Source organism: Ursus arctos, unplaced genomic scaffold (assembly GCF_023065955.2).
Source record: "Ursus arctos isolate Adak ecotype North America unplaced genomic scaffold, UrsArc2.0 scaffold_19, whole genome shotgun sequence".
NCBI classification, from domain to species: Eukaryota; Metazoa; Chordata; class Mammalia; order Carnivora; family Ursidae; genus Ursus; species Ursus arctos.
The window spans coordinates 58,074,934-58,087,676 of record NW_026622863.1 but is presented as its reverse complement, the minus strand read 5'-3'; the positions used below and the strand labels follow the sequence as shown (position 1 = coordinate 58,087,676).

General features: G+C 39.3%; 1 protein-coding gene across 1 annotated transcript in view; it reads right to left on the bottom strand.

Moving 5' to 3' along the window:
- The window catches only part of LOC113269424 (glutamate carboxypeptidase 2), a 92,815-nt gene that overhangs the window by 19,014 nt on the left and 61,058 nt on the right, over nt 1-12,743 (bottom strand). Inside the window, exons 14-15 of the mRNA XM_057314632.1 lie at nt 3,932-4,023; nt 2,262-2,352 (exon numbers count right to left, since the gene is read on the bottom strand). Of these exons, the coding sequence (XP_057170615.1) occupies nt 2,262-2,352; nt 3,932-4,023 (183 nt within the window). The remainder of the gene's footprint in view (nt 1-2,261; nt 2,353-3,931; nt 4,024-12,743) is intronic.

Genomic DNA, 12,743 nt, shown 5'->3' with positions numbered 1-12,743 from the left:
TGAAGCTTCCCACTTGACAAGGGCCACCCTTGCATACAGGGCTTTGGTCAGCTTTTTATGGACTAATTCCTAAATAAGACAGGTTGCCAAAGATGACCAAGCATTTGAAAACAGCCTATGACTTGAAAGGTACAGACCAAACACACAAACTAAAAGAAAATCACTCAAGAGTAAGGATGTACTGCATGGAATGAAGGGAAACTTTAATAACAGTAATAATTCTCCCTCCACTCTGCAGCTCCCCCTGCTGTGCTCTTTCTCTCTCTCTAACAAATAAATAAAATCTTTTAAAAAATAGCTCAAAAAAGACAAAATAGGAAGAAGTGATCAAAGGGAAAAGCATTCCCTCCAACTGTAAGACATGTTTCCAGACCAAAGGGCCCACTCTGTACCCAGCCCACTGTAAGGAAAAATGGCATAACCAAGGCACAGACATACACCAAGGACCACATGGAACATACTAAAACCTTCCTTTAAAAAAAACACGGTACTGGTATGGATACAGATACATAGATCAATGAATGAAATAGAATACAGAGCCCAGAAATAAATCCATACATATGTGGTCATTTAATCTATGACAAAGGAAGCAAGAATGACACAGTGGGGAAATGACAGCCTCTTCAATAAATAGTGCTGGGAAAACTGGACTGCTACATGCAGAAGAATGAAACTGGACCAGTTTCTTACCCCATATACAAAAAATAAATTCAAAATTGATGAAAGACTTGAACTGAAGACCTGAAATATTAAAACTCTTGGAAGAAAACATGAGCACTAAGCTCTTTGACATGGCCTTAGCAATATTCTCTTGAACCAGCCTCCTCCAGCAAGGGCAGCAAAAGCTAAAATATACACATGGGACTACATCAAAATAAAAAGCTTCTGCACAGCAAAGAAAACATCAACAAAAGGAAAAGGCAACCTACTGAGCAAGATAATCATACATTCATTAAGGATTTATTTTCCCAAATAAAGAACTTGCACAACTCTGTATCAAAAATACAAAAAAATCTGATTAAAAACTGGGCAGAGGTAAAAAAAAAACTGGGCAGATGATTTGAATAGACATTTTTACAAAGAAGACACACAGATGGCCAACAGGTACATAAAAAATGTTCAACATCACTAACCATCAGAGAAATGCAAATCAAAATCACAATGAGATATCACATCACACCTGGAAGATTGGCTATTATCAAAGAGGCAAAATATAACAAGTGTTGTGGAGGTTGTGGAGAAAAGGAACCCTCATGCACCCTTGGTGGGAATGCAAACTGCTGAAGCTGCTGTGGAAAACAGTAAGGAGATTCCTCAAAAATTTAAAAATAGAACTACCATACAATCCAGCAGTTCCACTGCTGGGTATTTATCTGAAGACAATGAAAACATCAATTCAAAGAGATACAAGCACCCCTATGTTCACTGCATTATTTACAATAGCCAAGATATGGAAGTAGCCTAATTGTCCATTAATAGGTGAACACACACACACACACACACACACACACACGCATATATGTATATGTATAAGCACACACACAGAGGAATATTACTCAGCCATAAGAAAGAATGAAATCTTGCCATTTGCAATATGGATGGACCTAGAGAGTAACTTGCCAAGTGACATAAGTCAGAGAAAGATGAATACCACACAATTCCTTATACGTGGGATCTAAAAAAAACAAAAACAAATGAACACATAAAACAAGAACAGACTACAGATACAAAAAACAAACTGCTGTTGCTTACCAGAGAGGGGAGGGGTTAAAGGGTAGGGAAAATAGGTGAAGGGGGTTAAGAGGTACAAACTTTCAGTGATAAAATAATTAAGTCCTGGAGGTGTAAAGTACAGCACTAGAAATATAGTCAATAATATTGTAATAACTTTGCATATCAATAGATGGTTACTAGATATTGTGGGGATCATTTTGTAATCTATAAAAATCCTGAATCACTATGATGCACACCTGAAACTAATAAGATATTGAATGCCAATTATATTTCAATAAAAGGAAAAAATCAGAGCCAAGGGATCAGGGATCAAATAGCACCAAATTTCTCAACAGCAATCCTGAAGGCTGGAACACACTGAGGGATGAGTTCAGAATTCTGAGGATATTTTTTGAGGGTTTTTACTTCTGTTTCAAATTCCTCTATTTCTCTAGGGCTTATGTCACTCCCCCTTTTAAATTCAGAATTATTTGTTTAAGATAAAATATATTCATAAGTAATCTTGAAAAACGTACTGACAGACTTACCCAATTTTTAGTGTACCGTGCTCTGCCTGAAGCAATTCCAAGTCTTTGGAAGAACACTTCAAAGTCATTACCAGATCCCAATTTACTAATCCTTTTAGGGATAAAATAAGAGATTATCTGAGTAGTTTCTTCAGTGAGTATAAATTAAAGATTAATTAAACTCCATTCTTGTTCTTATAAATATAATTTTTCTTTATAAAAGTCATGTCAGACAAGCAACAACAACAAAAACTGATTGACAAGAATATCAGTCCTGATCACAAAATATCTACTTCCATAAGAGTGTTTTGGGTAGTAACGACCATTGCTTTTTTGGGTTCCTGGACCCAATTCCAACATGTGGATGGGGATGTTTGGTGTTTCTCCATACCAACGACAAGCAAAGCTCTGGGACACCAGCTGGGTGGTGTCCTCCAATTCAACTCAATTCTGAGACTGAAGGTAGCACCAGATTCCACAGGTGAAGGACTCAGTCCCACAAAACTGTCCCTCCACTGATTTCAGAAGCCAACAACAAAGAAGATAACAAACCCAGGTTTTTATTTATGTTTCTGACCAACAGGCTACAGATTGGAGATTCCCAAGTTCCCTTTCTTGCATTCAACTAATTTGCTAGAGCTGTTTCCAGAATCCAGAGAATCATTTTACTTACTAGATCACTGGTTTACTATAAAAGGATATAACTTGGGAGAAGCCAGATGGAGGAGGTGCAGAGGGCAAGGTGTGGGAAAAGGTACAGAGCTATCCATGCCCTCCCCAGGGGTGCCACACCACTCTGCTTTAAATTCCATGTATCCACCAACGTGGAAGGTCTCTGAATCCTGTCTCCATGGGTTTGTATGGAGGCTTCATTACAAAGGCATGTAATGAAGATTGATTCAACCTCTGCTCATGGGGTGGGACTGAAAGTCCTAACCCTCTAAGTATATGGTTGGTTCTCCTGGCCATCAGTCCCCATCCTTACGTGCGGTCCAAAGGTCACCCTGCTAACATAACAAGAGACATGCTGTCTCTTTCATCACTTAGAACATTCTAAAGATTTTAGGAGCTCTCTGTGACATGAAAGGGGCCAAAAATTGAATATATACTTCCTACTATAAATCATTTAATCACAATTACATAAGTTACTTTTTTTAAAGATTAAGTTGTAAAATATTTGCCCTCAATTTATTTTATCATCTGTATTTGTTGTTCATGATAAAGTTAAAAGAAGCACAAGTTTGATTAGATAATTCTGATGTAAATCCTATCTTAATAATTTTTAATTATTCATACTCTAGATAGGTATAATCTTATCTATAATCAATCTATGTCTCTGAGATATTTATTCCTCTAACCCAACCAATATTGAAATGATGCCTGTATTTTTTTTACAGTAACCAAAATATTTTTTAACTGTATGATATTCAGAAAAAAGAAAATGTATTGAGTAACAAGGGGACAGAAGTGAGAGGGGAACTACTTTCCACCATTATAACTTTTGATTTATGGACCATGCATATATATTGTCTGCTCAAAAAAGAACCATAGCCTATAGATTTAACTTCAAGACACATAGTAATATTTTATTCGTGAACCAAAGCGTTGCCTTCTCTTTATCATTGAAAGAAAATACACTTTGATTCAACCCAATCCCATACTATATCTAGTAGAGAGTCTTGGTTATTTACCTGGGCATGCCACTGAACTCCTGTGAAGGACTTTTTCCATTCCAGCTCTCATAGAGAGATTTACCTTCAAACCCTTCATCAGGGCTTTGGAGCTACACAAATTAAAAGGGAAAAAAAGAAAATACTTATAAATCAGATATTTTAAAATTTAAATGTCCATTAACCAGGGAATGAATAACTATATTCAGCAAAGCACGTGATACAATTTACACATAAGCTATAATTAAGAATTACAATAATGAGTTTCTGACAATAGGGGAAAATGTTCATGCTATTATATTTAAATGTGACAATCATAAAAAATACATGCAGTGTATGGAAAAGAAGGCCAAATTATTACCAAGCCAGTGTATGTAAATGAATGGTCATATTGTAAGATTTTTTAGTCTATTTTTTCTGAATTGATGGAGGCTGTTCTCAAAAACACATTTCTCTCCTCTTATAAAAAAAAATGAAAGGAAGCAAGATGATTAACAGAATGTATTTCTTTTAATATTGCGTCTTGCCAGTGAGGTTGCATAAATCATTAAATAATATATATTAAAAACAAATGAATTAATATTTTATTTAATTGAGTATTTATTGTAATTGTGTTAAATATTGGACTTTAAATACATTTTCTGATTTTACAGATGAGAAAACCAAGGAAAAAAACATGATCTATTATTGAGTTCTAGACTATTCCTGAAATTAGATGTTATGCTTCAAACATTTCACAAACTAAACTTTAGTTAATGTTCCATCAACTATTTACAGGTTATTCACTATACATTATATGTATACAATGTTTTTATTTTATACTTAATAAAAGCCCTACGTTCTATTTTCCAAAAATTCAATTTTTAAAAGTTTATAGAGTACCTATGTCATTTAAGACTTTGTGTGAATGCCAGGGATACGAAGCTTAATAAGACACATTAGATACTCTCTATGAGTAGGAACTGCAAGTAAAAATGTGGAATTTAATGTGCTAGGTGCAAAGGTCTATGGGAACACACATAAATTTGCATAAGCATGAGAAGAGAGTCAGAACTTAGGTTAACAAAAATTATATTATTTACATCTTAATTTACAAAATATGAATAAATAAGGAACAGAAGAATTTCACTCAAGTTTATAAATTGACACAAAATTTTGATATAAGGGACAGCACTGTTCCATTTATTCTAAGAAATGCACATTTAGAACAGTGTAGAAATATAGAACTAAATTCTCAGTTTATCCTGCAAATGTAAAATGCTAGGAATCACTCTCCCCAAATAAATAAAACATAATAAAACAAACTCCAAAACAGTCAAACATCACAAAATTTCAAATCTGACCTAGAGAGTAGTGTTTTTGCAAATGTCCCCGGGTGCCACCAAACCAGCCAGTAAACAAATATAACTGCCGAGCTTCCTCAGCACTTACCTTAAATTACATGAATGGTGAAAATTCTCAGAAACACCCTGTTGCAGATACTTAAATTTTTACACACTTCATGGAAATTGATAAAACTGCAGACAAATGATTCAGCTCTTGAGTAATGACATGAATAGATTTTTTTCAAATTATTTTTTTTCTAATCCTAGAGGAGAAGCTAAGTTATAAGATTACATTCCATGCTTTTGAAACCAAAGGTTAATAACATTTAAGTCTTACTTAAAATCCTTTTCTGAAGGGGAATAGTTGTGTCTTCTTTGGTAATTATACTTCAACTGGTAATTCTATTAAACAGGCAAGTCTTTTTTTCCTTTCCACTTCAAATCAGGTAATTAGCAGTAAAACAAAGATCTGCCAAGCAACAACTTCATTATGATGAACCCTAGGCCTGGTGGACTGAGGATAAGGACAAGGGAAGTGAAGAGTTGCCTGACAGTCCCAGAGGAATTCGGGCACAATCTCTCCAGCAGGTTTGGGATCTTCTGCTGCTGTCAGAATTAAAAGAGGATGTCAGGGGGAGGGAGGGATGAGAGATGGAGAAAGAGTAGGGGGTCCCCTTTTTCAGCTGGTCCCCTGAATGGAGCTGGATATATATCAGACCATCCTGAACACCCATGGAATCAGCCTGAGACCCAGGAAGATACATCTGGATCTCTACAAGTGAACATCTCCAGCACTGAGTATTGAGGTACGAAGTGGGGAGCCGTGAATCCGCGCACAGATAACAGAAGAGAAATGGAAGGGGGAGGGAGCCTCTGCACTTGGGTGCCAGGAAGCGGTAGCCACCTGCACTGGGGAGCAGCCGGACTCACAGACGGGCACTGGCAAGAGAACAGACTGAGACCTTGAACCTGGGAACATGGGTGCGTCCAAACTGAAAACCTGTGCTCCAGAGTGTGCGTGAACGACACTGAAACAGGGAGCTCGGGAGCGTGTGTGGGGGCGGCTGGCAGCTGGCAGTGTTAGAAACACAAAGAATAGAGACATGCCGGCCCTGGAAGGAGGGCTGGGATGCTGGCTGCAGGGTTTTTAGCAGCACCAAAACAAAGAGAGTCAAAGAGGCCAGGAGAGCTCAGTGGAGAGCAGACTGAGATCTCTATGTTCTGAGACAGAGGCTAGGATACAGCCACTGCTGCTCTGACTCTCAGAAGAGTCACAGAAAACTGCCAGGGAAAGCTGCCAGAGAACAAAAGCCTGGAAATACCAGCTCATATTGTGCCCATTCCCATTCCCCCTTGCAGGGGACAGGGAGACTCCATCCAAACAGGGTTGCCTGAATATCAGCATGGCAGGCCCCTCCCCAGAAGGCAGGCTGAAAAATCAAGAAGCCCACATCCCTAAGGTCCCTATAAAACAAGTGCACACTGCCTGGATCCTGGTGAATAATTTGGGCTCTGGGCAACCCTGCAAACTCTCCTCATCAGAATGACAAGAAGGAGAAATCCCCCCCAAGCAAAGAAAAGATAATGAACCTGTGGCCTGAGCCACAGAACTGGTGGAAATGGATATAACCAAATTATCAGAAATGGAGATCAGAGTAACAATGGTCAAGATGATGTGTAGACTTGAAAAAATATTAATGAAAATATTAATAAGAATATAGAATCTCTAAGGGTGGAAATGAGAGTGAATCTGGCAGAAATTAAAAATGCTATGAATCAAATGCAGTCAAACCTAGACACTCTGACGGCCAGGATAAATGAGGCAGAAGAACGAATTAGTGAATTGGAAGATGGGATGGTAGAAGAGAAAGCTAAAACAGAAACTTGGCTCAAAAAAATCCAATCTGAGGAGGGGAGTTAAGATGGCAGAGGAGTAGGGGACCCCTTTTTCAGCCAGTCCCCTGAGTCGACTTGGATAGGTACCAGACCAGCCTGAACATCCATGGAATCAGCATGAGACGCAGGAAGATACGTCTGGATCTACAAATGAACATCTCCAGAGCTGAGTATTGAGGTATGAAGCGGGGAGCCATGAAACCTCACACAGATATCAGAAGATAAAGGGAAGGCGGAGGGAGCCGCCACATTTGGGCACCAGGAAGCAGGAGCCAACTGCACAGGGGAGCGGGCAGACTCACGGACCGGCACCCGTGAGGGAGCAGACTGAGACCGTGAACCAGGAAACGGGTGCAAGACCAGTCTGAAAACTGGAGCTCCCATGCACTCACTGGAACAAGAATGAGACCGGGAGCTCCAGGAGCACGTGGGGATGGCTGGTGGCTGGCAGCTGGCGGCTGGCGACTGGCAGTGTGAGAAACACAAGGGACAGAGACACGCCAGCTCTGGAAGTGAGGGCTGGGACACCGGGTATGGGGCGCACATCCCGGGATGCTGCAGGATTGAGCAGCACCAACAGAATCAGAGTTAAAGTGGCCAGAATATCAGTGGAGAACGGTCCGTGATCCCTCTGTTATGAGACAGAGGCTGAGATTAAGCCACTGCTGCTCTGATTCTCAGAAGAGGCACATCAAACCACCAGGGAAAGCCGCCAGAGAACAAAAGCCTGGAAATACCGGCTCACAGTGTGCCCATCCCCATCACTCCTCGCAGGGGACATGGAGACTCTACCCAAAAAGGGTTGCCTGAGTATCAGCGTGGCAGGCCCCTCCCCCAGAAGGCAGGCTGAAATATCAAGAAGCCCACATCCCTAAGATCCCTATAAAACAAGGCCACATGGCCTGGGTCCCGGTCAATAATTTGGGCTCTGAACAATGCCCCAACCTCTCCTCATCAAAATGACGAGAAGGAGAAGTCCCCCCCAGCAAAGACAAGACAATGAGTCTGTGGCCTATGCCACAGAACTAATGGATATGGAGATAACCAAATTATCAGAAATGGAGTTCAGAGTAACAATGGTCAAGATAATGTGTAGACTTGAAAAAAGTATTAACGAAAATGTTACTGAGAATGTAGAATCTCTAAGGGAAGAAATGAGAGTGAACCTGGCAGAAATTAAAAATTCTGAGCCAAATGCTGTCAAAACTAGAGGCTCTGACGGCCAGGGTGAATGAGGAAGAAGTACGTATCAGCGAATTGAAGGATGGGTTACTAGAAGAGAAAGCTAGAATAGAATCGGGACTCAAAAAAATCCACACACAGGAATGTAGGTTACAGGAGATTACTGACTCCATGAAACGTTCCAATGTCAGAATCATTGGCATCCCCAAGGGGGTGGAGAAAAACAGAGGTCTAGAAGAGATATTTGAACAAATTATAGCTGAAAATTTCCCTAATCTAGTGAGGGAAACAAACATTCATATCCAACAGGCAGAGAGGGCCCCTCCCAAGCTCAACCACGGCAAACCTACACCACATCACGTCATAGTGCATATTCGCAAATATTACATCCAAGGATACAGTATTGAAAGCGGCCAGGGCAAAGAAATCTCTCACTTACCAACGCAAGGGTTTCAGAATTACGTCAGACCTGTCTACACAGACCTGGAATGAGAGAAGGGGGGCATTTTTACAGCTCTTTCAGAGAAAAACATGCAGCCAAGGATCCTTTATCCAGCAAGGCTGTCATTCAGAATTGATGGAGAAATAAAGACCTTCCAGAATCGCCAGTCATTGACCAATTTTGTAACCACGAAACCAGCACTACAGGAGATATTACGGGGGGTTCTATAAAAGTAAAAAGACCCCAAGAGTGATACAGAACAGAAAGTCACAATCTATAGAAACAAAGACTTTACTGGCAACATGGCATAGTTAAAATTCTATCTCTCAATAATCACTCTCAATGTAAATGGCCTAAATGCTCCCATAAAGTGCCACAGGGTTGCAGGTGGGATAAAAAGACATGACCCATCCATTTGCTGTCTACAAGAGACTCATTTTGAACCTAAAGATACATTCAGACTGAAAGTAAAGGGATGGAAATCCATCTTTCACGCAAATGGACCTAAAAAGAGAACTGGGGTAGCAATTCTCACATCAGACAGATTGGATTTTAAACTAAAGACCATAGTTAGAGACATAGAAGGGCACTATATTATTCTTAAAGGATGTATCCAAAAAGTGGATATGACAATTATAAATATATATGCCCCCAACAGGGGAACAGCAAGATACACAAGCCAACTCTTAACCAGAATAAAGAGACATATAGATAAAAATACGCTAATAGTAGGGGACCTCAACACTCCACTATCAGCAATAGACAGATCACCAAAGCAAGAAATCAGCAAAGAAACAAGAGCTTTGAATGCCATAATCGACAAGCTGGACCTCATAGATATATATAGAACACTACACATCAGAACCAAAGAACACTCATTCTATTCTAATGCCCATGGATTATTCTCAAGAATAGACCATGTTCTGGGTCACAAAACAGGTCTCGACTGATACCAAAGGACGGAAATTATTCCCTGGATATTCAGACCACAATGCTCTGAAATTGGAACTCAACCAGAAAGAAAAATTTGGAAGAAACTCAAACTTTGGAGACTAAGAACCTTCCCAGTCAGGAATGATTTGATGAACCAGGAAATCAAAAATCAATTTCAACAATTTATGGAGACCAATGAGAATGAAAACACAATGGTCCAAAACCTATGGGATACTGCAAAGGCAGTCCTAGGGGGAAATACATAGCCATCCAAGCCTCACTCAAAAGAACAGAAAAATCTAAAATGCAGTTTTTATATTCTCACCTCAAGTAGCTAAAACAGCAAAAGAGGGACAGGCCTAACCCATGCACGAAGAAGCAGTTGAACAAGATTAGAGCAGAAATCAATGAATTAGAAACCAGGAGTACAGTAGAGCAGATCAACAGAACTAGAAGCTGGTTCTTTGAGAGAATTAATAAAATTGACAGACCACTGGCAAGACTTATCCAAAACAATAGAGAAAGGACCCAAATTAATAAAATTATGAATGAAAAAGGAGAGGTCACAACCAACACCAATGAAATTGGAAGGATTATTAGAAGCTTTTACCAACAGCTTTATGCCAATAAATTAAGCAATCTGGATGAGATGGAGGCCTTCCTGGAAACCTATAAACTACCAAGACTGAAACAGGAAGAAATTGATTTTTTAAACAGGCCAATTAATTAGGAATAGATTGAGTCAGTGATAAACAACCTTTCAAAAAACAAAACCCCAGGCCTGGACGGTTTTCCTGGGGATTTTACCAAACATTCAAAGAAGAAATAATACCTATTCTCCTAAAGCTATTTCAAAAAATAGAAACATAAGGAAAGCTACCAAACTCATTCTATGAGATGAATATTACCTTATTCCCCAAACCAGGCAAAGACCCCAACAAAAAAGGACAATTACAGACTGATTTCCCTAATGAATATGGACGCCAAAATCCTCAACAAGACCCTGGATAATAGAATCCAACAGTACATTAAAAGGATTATCCATCATGTCCAAGTGGGATTCATCCCTGGGATGCAAGGGTGGTTCAACATTCGCAAATCTATCAGTGTCATACATCATATCAACAAGAAAAGAGTCAAGAACCATGTGATCCTCTCAATTGATGCAGAAAAAGCATTTGACAAAGTACAGTATCCTTTCCTGATTAAAGCACTTCAGAGTGTAGGGATAGAGGGCACATTCCTTAATTTCATAAAAACCATCTATGAAAAGCCTACAGCAAATATCATTCTCAATGGGGAAAAGCTGGAAGCCTTTACCTTAAGATCAGGAACACGACAAGGATGTCCACTCTTGCCATTATTATTCAACATAGTACTAGAAGTCCTTGCAACAGCAATCAGACAACAAAAACGGATAAAAGGTATCCAAATCAGCAAAGAAGAAGTCAAACTGTCTCACTTCGCAGATGACATGATACTCTATATGGAAAACCCAATAGAATCCACCCCCAAACTACTAGAAGGTATAGAACAATTCAGTAATGTGGCGGGATAGAAAATCAATGCCAGAAATCAGTTGCATTTCTATACATGAACAATGAGCCTGAAGAAAGAGAAATTAGGGAATCCATTCCGTTTACAATAGCACCAGAAATTATACGTTATCTCAGAATTAACTTAACCAGAAAGGTAAAAGATCTATATTCTAGAAACTACAAATCACTCTTGGAAGACATTGAAGAAGACACAAAAAGATGGAAAAATAATCCATGCTCAGGGATTGGAAGAATTAACATAGTTAAAATGACCATGCTACCCAGAGCAATCTACATTTTCAATGCCATCCCGATCAAAATACCAATGACATTTTTCAAGGAACTGGAACAAACAGCCCTTAAATTTGTGTGGAACCAGAAAAGGCCCTGAATCTCCAAGGAACTGCTGAAAAGGAAAAACAAAGCTGGGGGCATCACAATGCCAGATTTCAAGCTATACTACAAAGCTGTGATCACAAAGACAGCATGATACTGGCACAAAAACAGATACATAGACCAATAGAACAGAATAGAGAAACCAGAAATCGACCCTCGGCTCTTTGGGCAACTAATCTTTGACTAAACAGGAAAAAACATCCAGTGGAAAAAAGGCAGTCTCTTCAATAAATGGTGCTGGAACATTGGACAGCTACATGCAAGAGAATGAAAATTGACCACTCTCTCACACCATACACAAAGATAAACAACAAATGGATGAAAGACCTCGATGTGAGACAGAAATCCATCAAAATCATAGAGGAGAACATGGGCAACAACCTCTGTGACATCGGCTACAGGAACTTTTTTCATTACACATCTTCGAAGGCAAGAGAAACAAAAGAAAAAGTGTACTTGTGTGAGTTCATCAAAATAAAAAGCTTCTGCACAGCCTAGGAAACAGTCAAAAAAACTAAGAGGTGGCCCACGGAATGGGAGAAGATATTTGCAAGGCTCTACAGATAAAGGCCTGGTATCCAAGATCTACAAAGAACTTCTGAAACTCAATACACAAGAAATAAATAAACAAATCATAAAATGGGCAGAAGATATGAATAGACACTTTTCCAATGAAGTCAATACAAACGACTAACAGACACACAAAAAAATGTTCAAAATCATTAGCCATCAGGGAAATTCAAATCAAAACCACAATGAGATAACACCTTACACCAGTTAGAATGGCAAAAATTGACAAGGGATGAAACAACAATTGTTGGAGAGGATGTGGAGAGATGGGATCCCTCTTACATTGTTGGTTGGAATGCAAATTGGTACAGCCACTCTGGAAAATAGTGTGGAGGTCCCTTAAAAAGTTAAAAATTGAGCTCCCTATGATCCAGCCATTCATTGCACTACTGGGGATTTACCCCAAAGATACAGATGTAGTGAAGAGAAGGGCCTTATGTACCCCAATGTTCATAGCAGCATTGTCCACAATAGCTAAATCATGGAAGGAACCGAGATGCCCTTCAACAGATGACTGGATTCAAAGATGTGGTCTATATATACAATGGAAT